Source organism: Medicago truncatula, unplaced genomic scaffold (genome assembly GCF_003473485.1).
Source record: "Medicago truncatula cultivar Jemalong A17 unplaced genomic scaffold, MtrunA17r5.0-ANR MtrunA17Chr0c12, whole genome shotgun sequence".
NCBI lineage: Eukaryota > Viridiplantae > Streptophyta > Magnoliopsida > Fabales > Fabaceae > Medicago > Medicago truncatula.
The window spans coordinates 17,945-43,307 of NW_024340377.1; the positions used below are offsets into that span (position 1 = coordinate 17,945).

At 33.8% G+C, this 25,363-nt stretch overlaps 4 protein-coding genes across 5 annotated transcripts; 2 read left to right on the top strand and 2 right to left on the bottom strand.

The window, feature by feature from the left end:
* Positions 1 to 93: 93 nt before the first annotated feature.
* Positions 94 to 2,810, bottom strand: LOC25494380 (prolycopene isomerase, chloroplastic). Its single transcript, XM_013603277.3, has 5 exons — positions 1,830 to 2,810; positions 1,269 to 1,460; positions 1,040 to 1,198; positions 724 to 960; positions 94 to 638 (listed from the first exon to the last, which is right to left on the bottom strand). The coding sequence occupies exons 1-5, from the start codon at positions 2,679 to 2,681 to the stop codon at positions 324 to 326; spliced, it is 1,755 nt and encodes a 584-aa protein (XP_013458731.2). The 5' UTR covers positions 2,682 to 2,810; the 3' UTR covers positions 94 to 323.
* A 2,196-nt stretch (positions 2,811 to 5,006) lies between these two features.
* On the bottom strand, positions 5,007 to 7,505 carry LOC25494379 (elongation factor 1-gamma). The gene is made up of 6 exons (XM_013603276.3): positions 7,354 to 7,505; positions 7,221 to 7,262; positions 6,890 to 7,153; positions 6,701 to 6,802; positions 5,744 to 6,248; positions 5,007 to 5,587 (listed from the first exon to the last, which is right to left on the bottom strand). The coding sequence occupies exons 2-6, from the start codon at positions 7,227 to 7,229 to the stop codon at positions 5,208 to 5,210; spliced, it is 1,260 nt and encodes a 419-aa protein (XP_013458730.1). The 5' UTR covers positions 7,230 to 7,262; positions 7,354 to 7,505; the 3' UTR covers positions 5,007 to 5,207.
* A 1,338-nt stretch (positions 7,506 to 8,843) lies between these two features.
* LOC25494378 (non-lysosomal glucosylceramidase) lies at positions 8,844 to 14,793 on the top strand. Of its 2 annotated transcripts, none has more exons than XM_013603272.3 (19): positions 8,844 to 9,158; positions 9,249 to 9,365; positions 9,438 to 9,494; positions 9,575 to 9,645; positions 9,723 to 9,822; positions 9,953 to 10,023; positions 10,130 to 10,230; positions 10,325 to 10,425; positions 10,515 to 10,568; positions 10,677 to 10,732; positions 10,854 to 10,892; positions 10,980 to 11,124; positions 11,777 to 11,958; positions 12,033 to 12,100; positions 12,354 to 12,426; positions 12,497 to 12,558; positions 12,698 to 13,625; positions 13,727 to 14,017; positions 14,128 to 14,793. In XM_013603272.3, the coding sequence occupies exons 1-19, from the start codon at positions 9,078 to 9,080 to the stop codon at positions 14,411 to 14,413; spliced, it is 2,883 nt and encodes a 960-aa protein (XP_013458726.1). In that variant the 5' UTR covers positions 8,844 to 9,077; the 3' UTR covers positions 14,414 to 14,793. The 2 variants fall into 2 exon arrangements, with proteins under 2 accessions (XP_013458726.1, XP_024637116.1); XM_024781348.2 differs by having other exon boundaries at positions 8,846 to 9,158; positions 10,141 to 10,230.
* A 7,744-nt stretch (positions 14,794 to 22,537) lies between these two features.
* LOC120577881 (chloride channel protein CLC-c-like) lies at positions 22,538 to 25,357 on the top strand (the record flags this gene model as incomplete). The annotated part of the gene is made up of 6 exons (XM_039829774.1): positions 22,538 to 23,110; positions 23,185 to 23,385; positions 23,508 to 23,685; positions 23,810 to 24,074; positions 24,511 to 24,781; positions 24,866 to 25,357. Coding segments are annotated over exons 1-6 (1,607 nt in total), but the record flags the coding sequence as incomplete, so codon positions are not given.
* Positions 25,358 to 25,363: the final 6 nt, after the last annotated feature.

Genomic DNA, 25,363 nt, shown 5'->3' on the forward strand with positions numbered 1-25,363 from the left:
AGCTGGAAGATTTTGTTACGATATTATCCTAATAAACAGTAGTGCATGGGGAATTGGTTAGTCATTCAATCATTTTCATGCTCGCCTTTACGGTTAGACAATAAGAGAACCATGTATATATACAAAATATGATGTTTTAGAAAAGTTCATCAAAAACAAATGTTAGGACACAAAATTCTGAATTTATAAGTATCAAATGAAAGAGTTTCTAATACTTGGTAGATGGGCAAAGCCGCAAATTCTTGCTCAAGATAAAATCTGTAGAATGATCCTTACAAAGTTTATGTACTATTTCATGTGTGAGATTTGCATCATGCGTGAATTCAAATGCCAATTGCATCAAGCAGCTGGGAATGCTGAGACACCGAAACTAGTGAATTAGCTACAATTGCACCACTGGCAGCAACTGCAGGGACGCCAATGCCAGGAAAAGTGGAGTCTCCACAACAATAAAGGTGTGGAATTGGAGTTGAATGTCCAGGAAAGGTATCTGTACCAGCTTGTATAGCTGGTCCATATGTTCCTCTGTTCCTCCGAAGAAACCTTTGATGTGTGAGTGGACTTCCAACTAACTTCACTTCACATTTCTCCCTGCTGAATCCTGGTCCCACTGCTCTCTCCACTGCTCTCCACATTATCTATTTGTTGTTTGAAATAATAATCATTAATTAAAAACACATACACGCTGCTTGCTGTTATTCATTCATTCAATTTCATATATACCTCTGATCTTTGAGCTTTAAGATTTCTGTATTCGGCACTCTTACGATCAAGTCCTTCCCACAACTCAAATGGTTCAGTTCCTGGAAGATAAGCATGTAACACATGTTTTCCAATAGGTGCCAGATTAGGAGTAAGTACACTAGGAACTGATATCAACACAACATTCTGATCTGCATCAACTCCTCTTTCCCAATCATTTACAACTATATGATGAATTCCTAGATCGCTGCGTATACCCTGCTCACTCGATGTTGAATACTTCAAACAGATGCATGGCAAGTGAAAGACTAACTAAAACAAATCATCAAAACCTCACCTCAGCATCAAATCCCAAATGGAGATGCATGAAAGATTCGCACTGACTAGTCGTGTTAATCCTATTTGAGTAAGACTTTGGAACAACTTCTTGAGGGAGCAATTTTAAAGTATCCCACATTGATGCATTGCTCACAACAGCCTTCTTGGCACGTATGAACTGCAGCAAGCATAGCAGATGATAAAGTCGATATTTTCATATCAATATTCATTCAAATTAATATACTTACTTGGCCGCTTCTCAGCTTCACTCCAATGGCTCTGTCATTTTCAACAACAATCTTTTCCACGTGACTTTGAAGAGAAATCCGCCCACCAAACTTCTCTAGTCCTCGTATAAGAGCATCAACAATACCTGCAGCTCCATCAAGGGGGTACTCAAGACAGCCCCCTGGTTTGTACCATTCTGCAAACATGTAAACCTGAGGGAAGGGAGAGCAACTGTTTTGTCATCAATAAAATATTAGCAATGACGTTTCACTAATGTTTCAACCAGCGCTATTTCGTTAGTTTTCTATCCATTTAACTGCTGCTTTTAGGTGATTTTTAAGAAATGAAATTGGTCAATCAGTCTACTACTGTCTCTAAGTGAACAGCAGGAATCAAAATTTAACAAAAGTCCCTTTAGAGATTTATGTGTTATGCACACTGTTAATAATCTATCTGCACAAAAAAAAAAATGAGAGAAGATAGAAACTTGTTATTGTGGTCGTAAATAATTTAATGATATAAATAAATGATTGCACATTGATGAGTGGTAATGGCAACTGGAGATATGTGAAATATAGTACCATCTCTGCAGACAATATACTATCAGATTTGACACCAGCAAGCAAGAAGGAAAGTAAGTCAATCCAATTGCGTATGAAAGGATTCTTTAGTTGCAAAGAGTCAAGTATTTGGGAAAAAGGTGAGAGAAGTTGTGTGGAACGAAGAGCAGCCTGAGGACCCATTTGGAAAAAGGTATTGAAAAGAGAAGGGGCATATCTAGCAGCAGCGGTGTAAAGAACACCGAAATCTCCTCTAACAGATAGAGGGGGAAGAGCCATTGCAGCTGTAGACAAGGGAAGTACAGCATCCAAAAGCTTCTGCCATTCTTGAACAGCTTCAGGACCTGCATAGTTGTGAAGGTCCTTTAAAAACTCAGTAGGACCTATGCGTGACAAGAAATCAGCTTCAGGTACATGGACCATCCATGAATCATAAGTAGCGCAGGGGACGGACTCTCCCAAAGCATCAAGAACTTGAGCAAGAGGGTTAGCCTGTGGACCTCTTGACTGCAAACCAGAGAATAATGATGGACCGGAATCAAACTTATAGCCTTTGACATCAAAAGAATGAGCAGCACCTCCAGCATGGTCGTGGCTTTCGAAAACGACAACATCTTGTTCATATCTTGCCAACAGTGCTGCACAACTCAGTCCACCAATACCACTCCCAATCACAATTACATCTGTTTCTGTTTCATCTACTTTGTTGCTGCTGTTTCGCACCACAACCCCACCTTTCCTAATCCTCCCATTACTATGACTATGATGATGATCATCATCAATTCTTGAACAGTATTTTCTCACTCTCATTACATTACAAGGAAACACACCAACACTTACACCCCTCATCGCATTCATGGCATGGCATAGCATGGAAACCAAACACCAAATCAAATATTATGTTGTTGTTTCTTTTCAAGTTGCAACTCCTGTCTTCAGTTTAGCCACGTCACTACCCTACCCAATTTCCTTTCTTTCAATATCCTCTTCAAAAACATTCACCTAAACTAATACTTTCTCCAGGCTTAAATATAAAAGACAATCTTTTATCCAATTAATTTTAATATATCAATTTTGTTGACTCAGTTGTCTCTAATATCTACACTTATGACCCGAAACAATAATATTCTTTAAACATAAAATACATTCTAATATGATTATAAAATGTTTTAACAATTAAATGATTTATCAGTCCAAAAAGTTATTAATTTTGATTCATATTTAAATCGTGATAAAATAATGAAATATAATTGTATGCAAGTGTTAAAAGTATTTATATTATTTAGAGTAAGAACTAAATTTCATATGACATGAGATTATGGGTGCGTTTTTTTCAACTTTGAAATACAATTGATAGATTTTTTTAAAAAGATTTTAATATAGTGTTCCTAATAATTTAAAAAAAAAAAATTTGAAATGATTTTTAACTTGTTATGATTTTAGGAAAGGTTAACCCTAATAGCATTTCATTTTAGAGTAAAAAATTGTTTTTTTATGAAAAATATGATTTTTTTTTTAAATTCTAAGCAAACATTTTAAAATGAAAAGGTGTTATTTTAATAAAAATAAAAAAGCTAAAACAAATGAACCATATGTGGTACGTTTGTGTTCAAAAAAAAAACCTGAAGTTATTTTCTATTTGTTTATCACCTATAAAAATCACTCTTTTAAAAAAGAAAAAAATTGACTTGTTCATGTGTTACCTCTTCATTTAAAAAATAAAAAATAAAAAGATTTTGCAATGTGTTACCAATGAAGTTAAATTTACGGGGGACTTTTATACTCTACTCTACATAGGGACAGATTCAATGCGAGGGCAATAGGGTCAGCCGACCCCACTTATTCCACTTGCTTATTGTATTTTTAACTCAAGACTATATTTTTATGCAGTTTGACCCCACTTATATAGTATTCCCTCGGGTCCTTATTATAAGCAACAAATGACTTTTTAAGTTCATTGAATAATTAATGTACCTCGTTATAAATATAGACTAGATACATTACTTATACAATGAACCTAAAAAGTCAATTGCTGCTTATAATAAGGACCGGAGGGAGTGTTATTGTCTTCACATAGTCCATTCATAATACTACAAAAAATTACAAAACTAAGAAAAATTCTAACGAGTATTCTAAGAGCACTTGTGTAGAAATCAAAAGAAGTAATTTTTTTATAAATATTTGGAATTATTATATTGATAAAAATAACGCTTATTTTTAAGATAAAATTTTCTTTTATGAAATCTTTAATCAATTCTCTTATAGCATCTCTAGTTAGGAAGATCATAACATTTCTATTATATTATATATTATTCTTATATTTGTTGAAAAAGACTCTCTGATTGACATTGGTGGATGAAAAGAATTTGTTGAAAAAGACTATGATTGACGTTGCTGGATAAAAAAATAATTAATTAGTGTTATATTTTTTTATACTTTGCTACAAATGGAAAAATATTTTCAAAAATCAACATTTTAGAGCAATTATTTATAAACATAACTTATATAATTTTTACACGCTTATGCAATTATACAATTCTATATAAATTTTTATGATATAACTTTGACTCCACTTATTTAAAATTTATGGATCCATGGATCCGTCGTTGACTCAACATCCAATATAAAAACATATGAATTACGTAAAAAAATTATATGAATGGTTAATCATATTTTAGCTCAGTATATTTCTTAAAAAAATGTAGAAATACATTTCTACATGTGAACCCTGTCTTTAAATATAGGACTTTGCTTGCTAATTAATGTGTAGCATGGATTTATCTTTCCCACAATATCTATCTATTTATCTTTCTCGCACCTTAACGTGAACACTGCTAGACCAAAATTGTGTTCTAAAATTATTTTTTATGGGTCCAGATAACACTCGTCTCTATTTACTCTAATTCAAAAACCAAAGTTTTGTTCTTAACTTATTTTAAATGGACACTACAATTAATCCCACAAATTATACTTTCTATGATAAAGTATTTGCTTTATTGACACAGTTTCATGTCATTTCTCTCCAACGCTTGGAACAAAACAAATTGTTTTAAAAACACAACGTAAAACCTGCGTTGGAGAGAAACCCATCAAACGCTTCTTCAAAAAAAAGAAACCCATCAAACGTGAATTATCTATTTGTCTTGTTGCCGCTTTTAATTTAACAAAATACCTTCGAACCCATCAAACGAGGGGGCGGGAGAAAAACATGAATCCATGAATTTTCATTTTCATACATACTAAAAAGTACTTCTAGTCTTTGTCAAGCACTTAAAGGTTTAAATATGTCTCAAATCAAATTTCAGCTAGTTCTTCCATGAAACTGAGATAGGAAAGAAGCTATCAAAAATGAACACAAACATATCCTTGCAAATTTCACTTTTGTCGACAAATAAAAATTCACTTGAAGCACTTGGCATCCAACAGAGGTTCCCCCTCAAAAGGTTCAAAATCTTCAATCATCTGACCGACACGCTCCTTTTGAGCTTCATCTGAGATGTCGACCTTTGTCCATTCATACAGCTCCATGTCATAGCATTCATCCATCACAAATTTAGGGATTTCTTGCCCACGGAAAAGCCACAACCCTTTTACCTTAAAAGGTGGCTCAGAACCGATAACAAGCATCTTTCCAAAAGCATATTTGCGGGCTAAATCCATCCGCTGAAGAAATCCACCAACCTTGTTCAATGTCACAAAGGAAACAGTGTTCTCATCATTGTATTTGTAATCACAGAACCAAAGAGAGTACCCTTCAGGATCATACATGTCCCAAAATCCTGCAAGATAGAAGACGGATTTAAAACGATTTTGCCTATGTATGTCTTATAAAAATCTTTGACATTCTTTGAGGGAATATATAGAACCGCAAATTTCACAATGAACAGTCACAAAATTGAAAACAATAACATCAAAGGGGGACACAATAACAATACCTTTGATAGCAACCTCTCTGAAGTTGTTTTTAGTGTTCGAGTAGAGTCTTTTCCAGTCATCCAGTATCATCTTGCTTGGAGGAAGAAGATCAAGTGGATTCTTGGGTTTGGGCTTGGGTGCCTCTTCTTCTGCTTCTTCTTTCGGCTTTTCTGGCACCTTCTTGGCCTCCTTCTTGGGTTCGTCGTTTACCTTGGCCTTAGAATCTTTAGGCTGGGAAGGCTTCTTTGCAGATTGAAGAGGTTGTACAGCTTCAGCCTGCTTGACTTGGCCTAATATCTTGCGGAAGTTTGGCTGATTGACCAAGGTCCAAAAGTATCTCTCAACATGAGGAAACTCTGAGGAGAAGCTCTTGACAAAGAGACGGGTGAAACCAACATACAAATTGCATGTCGTTATGATGTCAGCCAGGGTAACAGAGTGGCCAACTAGGTAAGTATTGGAGGCAAGGTGAGTGTTCAAAGCATTCAAAGCTCTCTTCAGGCCAGTAATTGCAATCTCTTCAGCCTTCATCCAGAAAAATAATTAAGATCAGGATAAAATATCATAGCAACAAGATGTTAACAAGAACAAAAATATTGAAGATGTAAATAAACCTATGAAGCACAGATATGGACACCGACACGTTGACACCGCTAACAATTTGAGAAAATCATATAATTCAGGGTAATCATATGTGTCAATTTCAGACCGGGACACGCCTATAATCGGAGGAATGTTCGTGCTTCATAGAAATAAACCAACTAGGGTGAAGTATCCGTGTCGATACATATCTAACACTCTTTTAAGATTCTCTGACATACACATCTGAGAAATATCCAATTAATTTTAAAATAAGTTTGGGATACGGTGTGGCATGGATTGGCTGGATATGTCTAATCATCTATTTACAATTATTATATAATATTGATTCTAAATAGAGTTCAGTGTATGGAAAATGTTGAGGAGAGAAGACTTACTGGAGGAAGGTAAACCCCATATCCCAATCTTGGATAGAGCCACTTGTTAATATTAGAATCAACCTCCAAGGATGAAAAATCAATCCATTGTTCAATTTGAGCCTGAAAGAACAAGAGAATGAATAGTTGAATACATAGAAGAAATAATAAAGAAATAGAATAGAATTAAAAGAAGAAAACAAGACTTACATATTGAATCAAAGAAGAACCATACAAAGTGTTGTTGTTGTTTTGTCTGGCAACATAACGAGCAATAGCATTGCTCTCAAAGACAGGACCATCAGGGGTTTCCAAGACAGGAACCTTGCCAAGAGGATTCATGTCGAGAAATTGAGGTGTCTTGTTAGAGACACCCATCTCAAAATTGGGAGTCAATTGAAGTTGGACAGAAGCATATTCAGCTGCAATGCGTGCCTTGTAAGCATTTTTGTTGATTTCACCGGAATGAAGGATCTAATTGATAATTAGGGTTAGATTAGATCGATGAAATGAAGGGAATGAATGAAAAGAGTTCACTTACCAGAGCCATATTAGGGTCGATCTGGACTGAACCTGCTTATTGCTGCGAATAATAATCAAAATCAAAATCAAAATCAAAGATAACGATAATGAAAACTGAAAAGAAACCAAATCTGCCAAGAGATTTTACTTACAGAGGCAGTTAGTTTGAGCGGCGGAGTGATTTAGGGTTTCAGTTCCTCTCACTGCTATGCGATTTACTAGTACTAGTATATTCCTTTCCTTTTTCTTTTCTTTTTTAACAAATACTCATTTTCGTTTTTATAAGATTATTTAATTTGTCCGAACTTATTTGGTTTGTAAAACAGAAAGAAAGTATTGAACAGAACAGTGCCAAGACAAATTTTTTTATGTCATTGATTGATTTTTTGTTTTATATGATTTTTGGAGGACAAAATGTTATTTTGGTATTTTAAACAACTTGTACGCGTGACAAAAATATAAATTTTTGTCCTGTCCCTTGCCTCAAGTTTGTCCTATATCTGAAACAGTTTTACAAATCAAACACAACTAGAGTTGTTCTGTCATGTCTTTCATTTTTTAGCAAATCAAACGCACTATAGTTTATAATTTTATATTCCATTAATCAAAATAGTCGTACTAGCTTTTTCTTATATAAATTAATATGAGAGTATATACATAGTTCTGATATGACAAAAAAGATATTGATTAAGTGGTATGACTGTATTAACAAAACATTTTATAGGAAGAGACTGTTTTAACTTATATTATTATTATTTTAGAATTTCGATACGCAAGACCAAAAATAATCATTTGTCTTTCTTTCTTTCACCACTTCCACCCCACGTTCTATTTCCTTCTCTTTTTTCTTCTTTTTATTTTATAAATAAATTGTTTCTCCAAAAAAAAAAAATTGTGAGAAATATTTCTATCAATAATATGATAAGTAAATACATGATAGTTGATACTCTAGTAGCAATTTGCCGACCAAATTGTATAAATATTTATTAGTATTTTTGTATAAGGAAACTCAACAAAATTCATGTTTTATAAATGAATCAATTATTTCATCATTAAATTATTTGATCTAAATGATTAAAAAGATATTCCCTTTATTTCTTTTTAATGGTTACATTTTGACTTTTAACATTAACTTTTGAAATTAACTAAGACAACAAATACTTTTACTACTTTTTATACAATTTAGATTTTTACTACAATAACCTTAATCATTTAATATTTCATTTTATATATTTCTTTATTTACAATAAATATTTAAAGGTAATATAGATAAACCAACATTTAATGATGTATTGAACTTTGAAAATGACAATTAATTAGAATAAAAAATTGTATGCAAAAATTACTGTTATAAATAATATATTTTGTCGTTAAAAAAAGGGAACGGAGTGTATTTATACATAATACAAAACCAATAAATTAGAGTTAATATGTCCATGTGATGTGAATTAGTACATAATATAGAGTTACTATGTCCATGTCAAAAAAAAAACACGTGAATTGTTGGTGATATGTCCATGTTAGAATTACTATTTCCGTGGCATGCATTGCATAGCCATAGGTGGATTAGATCTAATCTAATCTAATAATATAGTTAAAAAGTCAGATTTGGACCATTCCAATTCCAATTCATCATCTACCTACCCACCAACTTTTGCAATTTTAGGGACTACAAAACGCAAACCTCTTCTTCGTCCACTTGTTATTATATACATACTCTTACTTCAATTAACTAACTAATTCATAATTCATTGCTGATGATGATGATGTTGTAGTGTTTGTTGGTTCAAATTGGATCGATCGTTCCATTCATTCATTCATCGATCACTAATAATATTAAAATACTTTGCTGCATTCATATTGTTCTAATCCATCAATGTTGGAAGGAAAGATGGTAGAAGAAAATGAACATGAACACGGCCACGACAACTCTTCTGCTGCTGCTGTTGCCATAAAGGTACGTACATGGGTACATGTGACTGTCTAGGATCGATCCATGATGATTTTATTAAGTCACTCACTGCCTTTGTTTTTTATTTGGATTAAGGTTGTTGTTGACCCAGGGAAACCTCCACAACTTACATGGCAGCGCAAATTAAACAATCATGCAAATTCAAATGTTCCATCAGAATTCACCTTATCTTTCAAAGAGATGATTCATCTTGTACGTATTTCATTCATTCATTCATTCATTTTCATACATACATTTACAATTATTCTTTTATTTTCTATATAGGCTCCCATTGGTTATCGTCTATGGCGCCATGTTCGTGAAGAAGCTTCCAAAGGAAGGGTACTTAATCTTATACCTTCTTTTCATCTCTATATATCTTATGATATCTAACCATTATTCTTTTTGCTTTTCTTTCTCAGATTGGAATGATTGATCCTTTTGCTAAGCGTCATGTAACTTCTTCTCATGGCGTTCCTTTAGGTGGTGTTGGGTGGGTCTTCTCTTCACTCTCTTTTCTAATATTTCCTTCATTTCACAACATTATTTCTTTCTTCTTTTCTTCTTCAGTTCAGGAAGCATTGGAAGAAGTTTTACCGGTCAATTTCAGCGTTGGCAACTATTGCCTTTAATTTGTGAAGAGAAACCAGTTTTAGCAAATCAGTTTTCTGTAAGTTTTATCTATCTCATCCAGATTGCAAAAATACTTGTTTCATGACTCATCACGTACGTACGATCAAAGAGTTTGATCCTCCTTGCCCTCTTTGAAATTAAATATAAGCATAAGATTTTTGTCTCAGGTTTTCGTTTCACGTCCAAATGGTGAAAAATATTCAAGCGTACTATGCCCAGGGAAGCCAGATATAAAGAAGTAGGCCATTATAGATAGTCTTGTAATTTTACAGTTACTAATTCATCATTTTAGAATCTCTGAATTTGATTTTAAAAAAGAAAACTTATTAATAAACTTTATTTAGAGAAAATCCAGCATCAGGAATTGAAACATGGGATTGGAATATGAATGGAAAGAGTTCCACATATCATGCATTATACCCGAGGGCATGGACAGTACATGAGGGTAAGCCAGGCTAATTGGAATACTTTCAAGTCCACTATGATATTTATACTGTATCATATCTCTTATAATGATCATCTCTACTGCTCAAATGCAGAACCTGATCCAGCATTAAAAATAGTTTGTCGCCAGATTTCACCTGTTATACCCCATAATTACAAGGAGAGTAGCTTTCCTGTATCAGTTTTTACTTTTACGGTAGGAAAAGGTCACTTATATGTAAATTTGGGTTGCAGTTTTATACACATCAAGTTAACAATAATAAGTCAATTTTATTTGATATGCAGCTGAATAATTTTGGCAAAACAACAGCAGATGTCACCTTGCTTTTCACATGGACGGTAAGTGATATGTTTTGTATTAGCTGTTACTGTTATAGTAAGTTGGTTTTAAATACATGTGCTTTTTATTGAGGAATTGAGTGCAAACCAATTTCTGTGTGCATTCAGAATTCTGTTGGAGGACATTCAGAATTTACTGGTCATCACTTCAATTCAAACATAAAGTAAGAAAAATTTCAGTTGGTTTACCTTCTACATGAAGATGTTCCAATTTGATTGCTTTCCCCCTCCACAGATTGCCTGTACTTTATTCTAACATTCAAGATACATATTGTCTCATGTTAGGATGCCTGATGGGGTGCATGGTGTGCTTCTACATCACAAGTAACTATAACTTGTTAATATCTTTTTAGGCAATGGATGAAAAGAAATTCAATCCTTGAATTTATAAATTGATACATGCATGTACAGGACTGCAAATGAGCAATCTCCCGTCACATTTGCAATTGCAGCAGAAGAGACCGAACATGTTCATGTCTCAGAATGCCCTGTCTTTGTTATATCTGGTTCTTACGAGGGTATCTCGGCGAAGGACATGTGGCATGAAATTAAACAGGTTATGGACCTGCTTTTAGAATTTATTTATTTTTTTGAAATGTGAGGTTTGGTATTACTACTATGTTATGCTATTCATCCTTCCTTCATGCTGTCTTCTCCCAGATAAGCTACCATCGTGCTCTATTAAGCATTTTATAACACAAGTACTTGGAGTTTCCTTTCTGTCACTTTCCTTTTGTTTTGTGCATCTGAAACTCTTTTTATCATGACAATTATCAGTACTTAGGTCTCTTTGGACGTCACTCTTTCATCATATTTCATCATATTTTTGTACATCTGAAGTATGAATACTGTCAAGAAACTTGTTTCAACATTACTGTCAGTTCATGGTTTAATCTCCACCGATGAAGATTTTAAGATAGAGATGACTGAGCTGGTTAAATGAAGATGACACTGATGCAGACAGTGTTTACCTTTTCTGCTTAGCATGCTATTTTCCTGGATTTGGCTTGACACTCAAATTCTACGAGTAGTAATGAATTTTAAGAAGTTCCTCTTCCTGTTAGTAAAACATGATGCCATGTCCCTGGATAAAATAATAGTTCCAAGAATATATATTTTATAATGATACAAATTTGAGGATATCAGACTTCATGTGATCCATATGTTTATTTCACTAAACTGAATGATGGTAATCCTTTTCTTTTCAGCATGGGACATTTGACCATCTGAATTTTACTGAAACACCTGCGCCTTCAAAACCAGGATCATCCATTGGGGCAGCTATTGCAGCAACTGTGACGATTCCATCCGATGCTCAGCGTAATGTGACATTTTCATTGGCATGGGACTGCCCTGAAGTCAAGTTCCCTGGAGGACGGGTTTATTACAGGTTAGCGATAGAAACCTGTATAAGAAGATTTATTGTTTAAACACTGTACATAACTAATGAAACTGGATTAACAGGCGTTACACTAAATTTTATGGTACTAAAGGAGATGCAGCTGCAAATATTGCACATGATGCTATTATTGGTAATCTTCTTTGCTGAACTCCATCAACTTTTGCATCTGTAATATGGTGATTGCATCTAAATTTGATATCAAGCATAACTATATCCATATATAGACTTTTAAGAGGCAGACTGTATGGATATAGTTTTTCTTGACGTCAATTTTAGATGAAGTTTCCACCATATATGCAAAACCATGCAGATGCATGCTTATTTGTGATTGTTGATACCATAAGAAAATTACTTACTCAAACTTATATGAATTGGTGATGTAGAACATTGCCAGTGGGAGTCCCAGATTGAAGATTGGCAAAGACCAATCCTTGAAGACAAGAGACTTCCTGAATGGTACTTATCAGTTATTTATTCACTGCCTGCTTCTACAGTCAAAATCTTAAGCTTACAGAGTTCTGTGCAGGTACCCAGTTACCCTTTTGAATGAACTTTACTACCTGAATTCTGGGGGGGCAATTTGGACAGGTATTTTTATCTCTTAAAGTTTGAATCATACTTACCAGATAGTTATCCCTAGTCTATATTTCTTTTAAATTCATCCTAACCTCACGTTAAACGGTATGTACCATTGTCGATTTTTCTTCATAATTTTTCTTCTGTGCAGATGGTTCATCTCCTGTGCATAGTTTAGTTAATATAGGAGAAAGAAAATTTTCCCTGGATGGATTCATATCTGATTTAGAGAATAACAATAATATATCACGTCAAAAAGATATTGCTATTGACATTCTTGAAAGATTTACCTCAGTAGTTGAGCAAATACAAACTCCACCTGCATCAAAGTCTGCATATGGAATAAGTCTTCTCCAAGAAGGGGAAGAAAACATTGGCCAGTTTCTTTATCTTGAAGGAATCGAGTATCAAATGTGGAATACCTATGATGTCCATTTTTACTCATCTTTTTCACTAGTCACTCTATTTCCAAAACTTGAACTTAGTGTTCAAAGGGACTTCGCTGCAGCAGTACTGATGCATGATCCTGGAAAGATGAAACTCTTACATGATGGACAATTGGTATCAAGGAAGGTTCTTGGTGCTGTTCCTCATGATATTGGAATCAGTGACCCGTGGTCTGAAGTAAATGGCTATAATCTTTATAATACAGATAGGTGGAAAGACTTGAATCCAAAGTTTGTTCTTCAGGTTTACAGGGATGTGGTTGCCACTGGTGACAAGAAGTTTGCTCAAGCTGTCTGGCCATCTGTTTATATTGCAATTGCTTATATGGACCAATTTGACAAGGATGGTGACGGAATGATTGAGAATGAAGGATTCCCTGATCAAACCTATGACACATGGTCTGTATCTGGTGTAAGTGCGTATAGTGGTGGATTGTGGGTAGCAGCACTTCAGGCCACGTCAGCCTTAGCACATGAGGTTGGAGACAAGGGCTCTGAAGTTTATTTTTGGCACAAATTTCAAAAAGCAAAGGCTGTGTATGAAAAATTATGGAATGGTTCTTACTTCAATTATGATAGCAGTTGTGGAAGTTCAAGATCATCCATACAAGCTGATCAATTAGCTGGCCAATGGTATGTAATAAGTACCTCGAATTTTTGCACATGTAGCCACGCTTCATCGATCTTGGTAATATCTAAAACAAAATTGGAACTTCCTGTTTCTTGTTTTGCAGGTATGCTAGAGCATGTGGTCTTTTGCCAATTGTTGGAGAAGAGAAGATTAGAAGTGCACTTGAGGTGGTTTATGATAACAACGTTATGAAAGTGAAGGGTGGGAAACGAGGAGCTGTAAATGGGATGTTACCTGATGGGAATGTTGACATGTCATCAATGCAATCACGAGAAATATGGTCAGGAGTAACATATGCCTTAGCTGCAACAATGATCCAGGAAAACATGACTGATATGGCATTTCAAACTGCCGGTGGGATATATGAAGCTGCATGGTCTAGTGATGGTCTCGGGTAAAGTTTGCTAATAATAGCTTGTTCCTTTAGTACTTCACAGATCCATGTATCTGCTTTCTTTATACCACTAATAGCTAATTAAGCTTCTTGTTATATCTCATCAACAGTTATTCTTTCCAAACTCCAGAAGCTTGGACTACTAAAGATGAATATAGATCTTTATGTTACATGCGCCCATTAGCCATATGGGCAATGCAGTGGGCACTATCAAAACCAAAGCTCGCTCGACATTATGAGAGTAATAAATCTGATGTGTACGAGGACGATATTATGTCTAGATCCCATGCTGGTTTTTTGAAAGTAGCTCACCTTCTAAAGTTGAAGGAGGATACTGGATCCAGAAGCCTATTTCAGGTTATATATGACTTTACTTGCAAGAGGTATATGACCTGAAATAGATGACATATCCTTGTTGTGTAGGATCTGAGCCTGATTGGATTGGTTTTTTGGAATTTATCTATCGACATAAACACTTGTGAGACCGCTTTGGAAAAGTTATGAAAACAGTTTATGGCATGTTCATAATTTATTTTCATAAGCTCTCCAAGATAGTTTATGAAAACAGCTTATAACTTATACATAAACAATTTAACTTTATTTTGTCTTTTGTTATGGAAATAGCTTATACGTAAGTGTTTTATCATGATATAAGCTTATGCTATGAGATTCAAATTAAGCTGTTTATCTAAATATATGTCTACATGTTTACCATTACAAACTGCAACTTATATTTCATGTAAATATATATTGTTGTCACTCCTTGTTAATTCTGAGTGGTTTTACTAAACTGACCAACATTACCATATTTTTTTAGTAATTGCTATTACACTGCTACTTCATTTTCATGTACCAGGCAATTGATTTTTTTTATTATGTTATGTAATTCCTGGTTTTAAATATAATCTCTAAAGTAAAATATATAAATTAATATGATGAAAGTGTGTGGTTTTGAAAAGTAAAAAAATAAAAATGTATATTTGTAGCGGGTACATATCCTCTTCGATGAATGGGGTGAACTAACGAAATCTCAACCCTCCAAAATAAAATATGAAAAACCATTTAATATTAAAAGCAAGAGAAAGAAAGTATTCAAGGGCTTAGACCTTAGATTTTCATGGGAGATAAAGTCATAGCAGAGAATCTCTTCACGGGAGATAAAGTCTCCATGCAGGGGTCAAGATCATGAAAAAAATTGCTCATCATATTGAAATTTATATGCAACCTATCGATAGATTATGAGTTTAATTTATATACAAGTTGAAATTTTTACACAAGCATTCAATGGTATGTTAACTCATTAATGAGGTATAACATGTGTTTTTAACTCATTAAATAATGTCAATACATCATTAGATATATAAGTAAATTTTTTACACCGACATTGTATAACAATTAAACTTTTTATTTTTGAGAATTAAACTCTTATTTTTATAACTAAAAACTTGTTTAGGAGAAAACTTTGTATCTTTTTTCCTTAAAAAAACACTTTGTATCTTTTTGTTGTAGAGTGGTTAGAGATGAGACCCGACATCGTATTTATTATGATTATTATTATTTTATATTTTTTATATACAAATGTAAATAAATAAAGGTTCACCCCTCAAAAAAAGAAAGAATAAATTCTCGTGAACTTAACTCAGTTGGTAGGGATATTGCATATTATATGCAGGGGTCGGGTTCGAACCCCGGACACCCCACTTCTTTACATTTAGTTGTCTGAGTTCTAACCACTAGGCTACTTGACAAAAAAAAAATGTCATGTTAATAAGTGTTTATGTGACACTTTTTGATGAATCAAATATAGTATTATATTGAAAGTTGTGATGTTAACTCTTTAAAAGTCTAAAAAGTGTCATTTTTAACATAATTTTTTTTTTAGGCTTACTTAGCATTTTTTATAAATAAATGCAGAAGCATGCGGAAAAAGGTTTATCCCTTACTCCTTAATCTTATTAGGTTGCAACAACTTAACCCTAGAAATTTGGCTCCAAAATTGCAGCACTAAATGCTAAGTGAGATAACCCTTAAAAAATTTGGCTCCAAAGTATTTGGCTGTTTGAAATTCAAAAATCAAACCTAAATGTTTATACGGTTCCCAACTAATCCCATCTTTTTGTTTTCCCATGCAGGTGCACCGAATGCTTCCCAAGTTTATCCCTATTTTCTAGCCTAATTTATGGAAATTGCAACCAATTAATAGGAACGACTACGAGTACCGAGTACCGCATCTCATTGGAAACATGTTCAACTCCACACATGTGAAGAAGCACGCTACATATCTCTTCTCTAAGTCACCTTGCTCTTTACCCTTGAACACAACAGTTCCATTCACCCAAGTTTCTAAAGATTATCAACATAGGTATGTAATTTGTTCTTTCTCAATTTCTTATTTTCTTTCTAAATTTGACATCGATTTTGATTAACGATTTCATTTGCAATTTGACTGACAATTCCATAGTTAATTTTATACTATTCCAATTCAATTTTGATTTCAGCTTTTGATTCATTTATACTTTAGATTTTAGATTGCATCTCTATTAGTCTCTTTTGTTTTCATTCTCTTTGAGTTGATTCTCATAATTTTTTGTGTGCCCTTCTCTGTTCATGTCAATCACTAATTTATTTCTTCAATTTTTATGGTCTGCTTTTGTTCTTATTTTCTTCCTTTTTTTTCTCTTTGACAACCGAAGTGGAAAAGATTAACGTGTGCCATGCTCAATTGATTTTGTTCATTTTTTAAGTAAATCATTTTCCCACATATCTTCTTCAGCTCCACGCTTCTCATTTGCTTCTTCAGGTCAACTTCTTGATTGATCTCCTCTATTTTAGAAGCATGATCTTAACACGGTCATTTATCTCCTCTATTTTATTTTTCATGATGCTTATGGGTTTTGCATTATGTATATTTATCATTTATTTTTGCACTGTTTTCAACTTACTTTGCAAACCAATTTGTAGTCTGAACCTTTTGAAATTTGAAGGCTTCCTGTAGAGGTTACATATTTCAGTTTTATTGTTTTTGCCTCCAGTTTGAGATTCCCACTATTTTCTTTGTTCACTTTCAATCTAAAAAAATCCTTTATTTTAATTTTGCTAAACTCCATTTTAATTGTTAGTGTTCATAATCTTGGAGTTTACTTGGTAGTGTCTTTTTTTTTTTTTTTTGAGAAAACTTGCTTGGTAGTGTATGACATCCTCATATGTAACAAATGATTTAGTCTCCTCATTTGTTTTTTCTGTTTTCATATGGTGTTTGCTTATATTGATTATTTTAGTTGTTTTGGGTGTTTGCTTATATTGATTTTTTTTTATTTGATTGCATGATGATATCCATGAAGCAAGATGATAGGTATGAAGACTGTAGCTAAATGTTGGAATAGAAAAGAAAAAAAGACTGAGTTTTGATCGAGTAAGAGAGCCTTGGAAAAGAGCTTTTAATTAAGTTTGACAACAAGCTAGAGCAAGCATGATAGGAGTGACTCTGGTGTTCTAAAATCCAATTTCGATGTTCTTAAGTTTGAGTATAATAATATCAATCACTATGATTGCATAAACAAATAACCAAGTTGAATTATGTTACCTCAGTTATGTGAATAATCTTACCTTTTTTTTTTTTTTTTTTTTTTGCCTTTGTGGGCTGCAACTAATTAGAGAGATAAGAGAATTGAAAGAATTGAAAGCAGAGGGTTGATTTTCATATATTTTTTCTTAACAATTTCTATGAATCTACTTTTTAAAATAGCAATTAAAATGCACATTATTTCCTAAAAAAAGGTAAGGCACATTATTTGAAGGATAAATTTATTGTTTTTTTTTCTTTCATAAATTTATAGTTTTTAGTTATAGTTTATAATAGTTTTACTTCAGTTATGTGGAAGAAAAAAAAAGTAACATGTTATGGATGTAATAATCTTTAACTTATATTACTGCGATTAGTAATATATTAAACATGTTGACTGGAAAAATGAATTAAATGATCAGATTGAATTTGAAGCTAGAGTTCGGATAGAAAAAGTATTGACGGTTGTGTTCCAACTGTATATAGGAGTCTATTGATTATAATTGAAAATAGGAAACGAAATAATGCATGGATTATGGATCGATAGATATATCTTTGACATTTGCAATTGCATTGTTTTGCATTTCATTATAGTTAATCACATTCAACAATAAGAACTAATGATACAAACTCCATAAGGCTAAATATGACTTAGATATTGTGTCCTTTGGCCCTTTTATAAGCTCATTTTGATGATAATTCCCTATTTAATTTACTCTAAGTATTGACTTTATTTAAAAATATTGATCCCTTGATATTGATGTAACATTAATACAAAGAAAGACGAAAAGATACTACTAACTATTGAGAAAAATGAAGATATAGATGTAACATTAATTGTAGTTTATAAAAATAGTATTTTAAAAATGTTTTGTAATTAATTATTAATATGTATAAAATTTCCATTATAACTATAAAGGTTGTTTTCTCAAAATAAAAAAGCTATAAAGGTTTTATTCAAAAAAAAAAAAAACCTATAAAGGTTGTAATAAACTTATTATGTTCCATATATCAATACATTTGATTGTCTTATTGCAAACTTAATTTAAATGTCATGTAATATAACTTAAATGTTTCCTTAGCAATAACCTAATATGTTAAGGAATTTAGATACGCAACATGGATTATGCAACATAACCAGATTGATTATTACTAGAATGGGAAGATACGTACTCGAGGGGAAGGTAATTTCTGGAAGTAATATCGGTGACAAAGTGTTTATACCAAGGTTATCTCTATCTCCTTCAGATGTAGTAATTCCTTTTAAATTTCAACGAAAACAAGTACCGTTAGCTGTGTCATTTGCAATGACTATTAACAAAAGTCAAGAGCAGTCACTTAAGCATGTTGGAGCGTATCTCCCAACGCATGTTTTTTCTCACATACAATTGTATATTGCTGTTTTGAGAGTTACATCTAGGGAAGGGATAAAGATTTTGATTATTGACGAAGATGGTGAGGACACTACTGTGACATCTAACGTCGTTTATGAGGAAGTATTTCGTAATGTGTAGTTTAATATCTGAGTGATGTACTACGATTTTCAAACTTCAATTACCAAATTATTTTTACTATCAACGACTTCATATTTACTATTTTCAGACGTTCTACAAATTCATCTATGTTCTTATTGCTCCTAACATATATCATTTATCTTTCGTAACGTTACAATATTGAATGCATTATATTACAACTATTAAATTTTAGCTCATAAGACCCGTGCGACGCACGGGTCATCAATCTAGTTTAGTTTTAAAAATGTTATTTCAACATATTTTTTCAGACACATATGGGACAAGAGTCAAGATTGTATATCTATAAGGTTTTTTTCCTTCCATTTCTTTCTTTCTCTTTCATCTTCCCTGTAACACTATCTTCTCTTCATCGTCATTTGAGTTCTCTCTCTAGCATCATTGGCCACTGCATTGTCACGGACTCAATCACAAAGTTCACTCCCTGCAACATTGTTTCGTCTCTCTCCATCTTTCAAAAATGCAGATCTTGAAGGTTGTGTGGTGGGGGTATGAGGAAAAAAAAGATGAGGTGGAGGTCGCGGGCGGCGTAAGGTTGTGTGGTGGAGGTTAGATCGGGAAAGATTGAAGACAATGTTGTGGTGAAAATGGAGATGGTGTGGTTAGGTCGAGGTTGTGTTGTGGTTTATATGAGATGTGTGTGTGTGTGAGAGAGAGAGAGAGAGTGTGTGAGAGAGAGGGAGAGGGAGGGAGAGAGAGAGAGAGAGAGAGAGGGGGGGGGGGGGATGTGGATGGAGGTAAGGGAAAAAGAATGAAGTACAAAGAGGTAGAGAAAATGTGAAGGAGATGGAAGATGACAAAAGGGCTGATAAATTTACGTATTTGTCTTTTTCATTGCATTGACCCATTTGTCAAGTATATGTCTCAAATTATGTGTTTCAATGACACAATCGAGTCTAGCGCAATGTTATTCAGACACGCATTTTTGACATAGAAACGAGATACCATATTTTACTATTCACGCTTTATTACATGGTTACCACAATTTAAATAGAGAAATGATATTTGAACAATCATTTTTTTACAATTTTTGTGACAATTTTCTCTCTTATACTCACATTATGTTTTTACTCTCTCTATTGTTTTGGTTTTTGTGTCAATACCTCATTTTCTTTGTAAAGTTTTGGTTGTCTCAAAAATTGTTATGTGAATAGATGTTCAAATAACACAACTTATTAAATATATGGTCAAAAGTGAAGACGTGACATCTGATGACATATGACTGTGCAAAAGGGAAGACGTGATATGCTGACTGGGATTTGACTGTATATAATTGATGACATTGCACAATGAGTTGGCTTTTTTTTATTCTTTTCCATTTATTTTTTCCATGCGTCTTTTTATTAATTATGAGTTATTTAAAAAAAAAACAATTACATATTAAATCAAGTAAAAAAAACATCAATCTCTTCGTATGTAGATCAAAATTCATTTGATTCATCACTTTACTATTCATCTCATTGCCTTCCTTTCACTCACGCATGATAACAACAACAACAACACATGACCAAAACATCAATCTCTTCTCTCTTCCTCTTGATTGTTTTCTCATTTTCCTTTTATTTATCCTTTATGTTCTCTATTATCTTCTTTCTTTGATCCCTCTCTTCCTCCCCCCTTTCAATGTTTATTTTTTAATTTCTTTCCCCTACCCTTCATCATATTCATCTCCAAACTTAAACTCAGAAAAATCAATAAAAAAAACTCAAACAAACATCCACATTCAAATTAAGGTGCTAGGGAGTTGAAAACCAACATCAACAATCAAATTTATTCTCTTCTAACCAAAACCAACATCACAAACAAGCACCTAACTTCAATCACAAAAACCCCAAATTCATAAAGAAAAATTCCAAACTTTCACCACAAAAACTCAAACCTCAATCATAGACTGAAACCTCAATTTACTCCACCGTATCACTCGTAGAAAACCCCACGAGTAAATAGGCATTTACCTCCCTGAAATTGTAAGTTTTGTCAATTACCCCCCTGAAATTAACAAAATTTCAATTACTCCCCTGAAATTGTACAACATTAATCAATTTACCCCCTCCGTCAAATTCTTCTGCAAGTCAACATGACGTTTTGCAAATACCCCCTGAAGTTTTGCAAATACCCCCTGAAGTTTTGCACTTATGTACAAAATGCCCCCCGAACTTGAAAATTTATAATTTTTTTTCTTATCCTTGACAAATGTGAAAGAGGAGATGAAGAACAGTGTGCAATAGCTAAATGGAGATACATGAACCAAATGTCAAGACTTGTATAATTTGTTGACTGAAGTAATTGAAGAATGCTGCAAATTTTGATTGGAGAACATTGTAGATTGTGATTTAATAGATTGCAAGTCAAGAGATAGAAGTATCATCATTTCTAGGTTGAGGGCAGAAGTATACTAGTTATCTTTGCTTTTGTCAGGGAATTTACTTTGAATCAATTTACTTTAAATTTACTTTTTTAACTTGATATAATCAGAAATCATTTTACACATTGTTTTTGGGTTAGTGTTCTTAATAAAGTCTTTCCTTTTCTATATTGAAAAAATATATGTTTAGTTAATAAAATAACATCTTATCTTTTGTTAAAGAAAATCTAAACTAAAAATATTAAAATCATGCAGTAGTTAATTGTCAACCATAAATAAAGAACTTAAGTTCAAGATATGTTGATCTTAAGTAGTTAATTTTCGTATTGCATTCGTACTATGTTGATAGAAACTCTCAAGTTGAAGATTTAGATTATTATTCATGAGTTTTGCCAAACTAGATAATTGTGGTTAATGAGTTTTATCAAAGGACAAATTGTTCGAGAGAACTGAGTTCAATTGCTAGATAAAACAATTTTTGATCATGTTATACTTACCTCACAATTAATGAGAAGAATGGAATGGTCGACATTTTTTCACAAAGGTAGCTTCTCTCTCCGTTAACTAATTAACCCTTATTTTCCATCCATTCCTCATTTATTTTATTTTTTGAAAGACAAGACAGCCATCTTTTATTTATGGAAAATGCTTAAGTGTGCGAATTTATTTTCGCACTATCTGCGAATGAGTTGTATTATTAACCACCGTCTGATATACCTCTATCTCAATCATTATTTCAGCCAAAACGACAAACATAATCCTTGACATATATTAAAGTGAAATCATGGGTGTTACACTGTGCTACTTTTGCTATCGGCTAAATTATTCACTGAGAAGATTTAGTCTCTTCACTATTGAAAACACCATTTTAGAGTCGCACATGATTGGAAACACTGCACTGCGTTGATTGTAACCAGGGTGGGATAGCCGCAATTTACAGACGGAAGATTGTTGCAAAGACCTACCCTAACGCAGTTCAGTGGTAGCAATGACCGCGATCGACCGCAATGACGGCGACGACGGCGACGGACAGCGGCGATGAAACAAACAGGTTGAAAAAGGCTACATGTGGTGGCTGGCTGGTAGCTACTCTCCAAAAAAACTGCCGTGGTTACCAGAAAACGAGTCTTTTTCAATCCCGTAATTTGACCATTTTTTTTTAATATAATAAAAAGTAGCCTTGTGTGATGAGTTTGCGCGTTAAGCTAACTGTTCGTGTATTATGTGCGAGAAAAACCTTCGCACCATTTAGCATTGCTGTTTATTTATTATTAAATTAATCATACCAGTAATAAGTATGAGAATGTGCGCATTCTTCGGTTGTTACTATGTGCATCTTCCAAACAATTCTTTCTTAATTTGTGAGGTAATTATCTTTGTTAGTTGATAGATGATTGGTAATAATTATTATTGTGATAAGATAGGAGGCGAAATATGGAAATGGAAGACGATGGAAGGGACGTGGAGCATATGGGTAAGGAGGAAGATAGAATAATAATATCATCAAGATCTTCATCTGGCGGGTTGACGTTGAGAGAGCCTCTCCTTGTGAAGAATAACAACAGGCTCAATACTACCTCCCAGGTTGCCATTGTTGGAGCCAATGTTTGTCAAATTGAAAGTCTTGACTACGAGTATGTATTGATAATGACATATCATCGCTTTTGTTTCAATTTTTCATTCATTAATTAATTTAACCTTCATGTAGGATTGTTGAGAATGATCTATTCAAGCAAGACCGGAGGCTTGGAGCAAAAGCCGAGATTGTGCAGTATGCCATCCTCAAATGGACTTTTGCACTTCTTATTGGTTTAGGCACAGGTCTTGTCGCCTTCTTCAATAACATTGGTGTTGAGAATATTGCTGGTTTCAAGCTTCTCCTCACCAACCATCTCATGCTTGACCACAAGTATATATGCACCATTCTATCATGTTATTGCTTCCTTCGTTTTTATTTCTTTATTAATAATAATAATTAAATCAACATTACGTTAATGGAATAACTACGCTGTCCTTTTTACTGCAGAACAGATATCATCAGGCCTTTGCACTATATGCTGGTTGTAACATGGTTTTAGCCATCGCTGCAGCAGCCCTGTGCGCCTATGTCGCCCCTGCAGCAGCCGGATCTGGCATACCTGAGGTCAAGGCATATCTTAATGGCGTTGATGCTCCTTCTATATTGGCTCCACCTACTCTCTTTGTAAAGGTTAGTTTATTAGTTAATTAACTACTCGGTGCAATATTATATGTGGGGTCTGTGTCATCCCTATTACAAATGCATATCCTTAAATGACATTATTATAGTTTTTAATGTGGAAAAATGGCTTGAGTTTTTCAGATTTTGGCTCAATTTTCGGGTTGCAGCTGGTTTTGTTGTGGGTAAGGAAGGACCTATGGTGCATACTGGTGCTTGCATAGGAAATCTACTTGGACAAGGTGGTTCAAAAAAATATGGACTGACCTGGAAAGGGTTCAGATATTTTAAAAATGACAGAGATCGAAGGGATTTGATCAATGTGGTGCGGCTGCTGTGTTGCTGGTGCCTTCCGTGCCCAGTCGGTGGTGTCCTTTTGCACTTGAAGAAGCAGCTTTTGTCCCTTTTTTCTATTATCTTGCACTTCCATAGATGTTCCTTAGATTGCAATTCATATTGACAAACAACAACAATATCATCATGACCATTCCAATAAGCATCTACTCATGTCTTATATACATATGATAACTATTGTATGACTAACTTTTCGCCTCTACTTGGAATTTAGATAAATATTATAATTGTGAAATTTACTACATCAATGAAACTAACTTTGGGGAAAAAATTCACAAATAAAATACAATGTCTAGGGGGTTTATGTTTGTCATTCCCTTTAAGCATATATATATATATATATATATATATATATATATATATATATTATATATATATATATTATATATATAATATTATACTACTTCACAAACAATCCATGGAAAATCATGTAGCATCAATTTATGTCTTGTTATGTTTTTGAGACTGCATATATGAATTGCAGGTGGAGAAGTGCTCTTATGTGGAGAACATTTTTTACTACAGCTGTAGTAGCTGTGGTGCTGAGAGGTTTTATGGAATATTGCAAGGGGGGAATTTGCGGTCTTTTTGGGGAAGGAGGTTTGATAATGTTTGATGTTAATTCAGTAAAGCCTGCATACAGCATACCTGATCTACTAGTAGTTATATTTCTTGGAGTTATTGGAGGTCTCTTGGGAAGCCTTTATAATTATCTTGTGGATAAGGTCCTTCGCACTTACAACATCATTAATGAGTATGTCATTCCCCCGCCCCATTTCGAATTTTCTTTTTTTATTGTAGTATTCCCGGGTGGAATGATTTTATATATTTATTGCAGGAAAGGCCCTATATTTAAAATAATACTTGTGATGATTATATCATTTTTGACCTCTTGCTGTTCATTTGGGGTTCCATGGCTATCAAAGTGCATCCCTTGTCCTCCTCATGTGGGGGATCAGTGCCCAACCGTAGGGCATTCTGGACACTACAAGAATTTCCAATGTCCTCCTAATCACTACAATGACCTCGCTTCTCTCTTTTTTACTACCAACGATGATGCTATCCGCAACCTCTTTATTGCTGGCTCTCACAAAAGATTCCAGCTCTCCAGTCTCCTGATATTCTTTGTGGCAATATACTTCCTTGGAATCATTACTTATGGCATCGCAATTCCCTCAGGGTTGTTTATTCCAGTGATACTAGCAGGGGCTTCATATGGGCGTGTTGCTGGAAGTCTGTTAAGTCCATTTACAGTTTTGGATGTGGGTTTGTTTGCACTTTTGGGTGCTGCATCCTTCCTTGGTGGCACAATGAGAATGACTGTCTCTTTGTGTGT

Excerpts from the sequence above, each read along its gene's own strand:
- LOC25494380 (XM_013603277.3), bottom strand. The coding sequence starts at position 2,681 with ATGCTATGCCATGCCATGAATGCGATGAGGGGTGTAAGTGTTGGTGTG. Across the intron at positions 1,461-1,829 it reads GTATATTGTCTGCAGAGATG|GTTTACATGTTTGCAGAATG; the intron begins GTACTATATTTC and ends CCCTTCCCTCAG. Across the intron at positions 1,199-1,268 it reads TGAAGCTGAGAAGCGGCCAA|TTCATACGTGCCAAGAAGGC; the intron begins GTAAGTATATTA and ends TGCTTGCTGCAG.
- LOC25494379 (XM_013603276.3), bottom strand. Across the intron at positions 6,803-6,889 it reads GTTCTTCTTTGATTCAATAT|GCTCAAATTGAACAATGGAT; the intron begins GTAAGTCTTGTT and ends TTGTTCTTTCAG. Across the intron at positions 5,588-5,743 it reads CAGAGAGGTTGCTATCAAAG|GATTTTGGGACATGTATGAT; the intron begins GTATTGTTATTG and ends TCTATCTTGCAG.
- LOC25494378 (XM_013603272.3), top strand. The coding sequence starts at position 9,078 with ATGTTGGAAGGAAAGATGGTAGAAGAAAATGAACATGAACACGGCCAC. Across the intron at positions 11,959-12,032 it reads GGAGGACGGGTTTATTACAG|GCGTTACACTAAATTTTATG; the intron begins GTTAGCGATAGA and ends CTGGATTAACAG. Across the intron at positions 12,101-12,353 it reads TGCACATGATGCTATTATTG|AACATTGCCAGTGGGAGTCC; the intron begins GTAATCTTCTTT and ends TTGGTGATGTAG.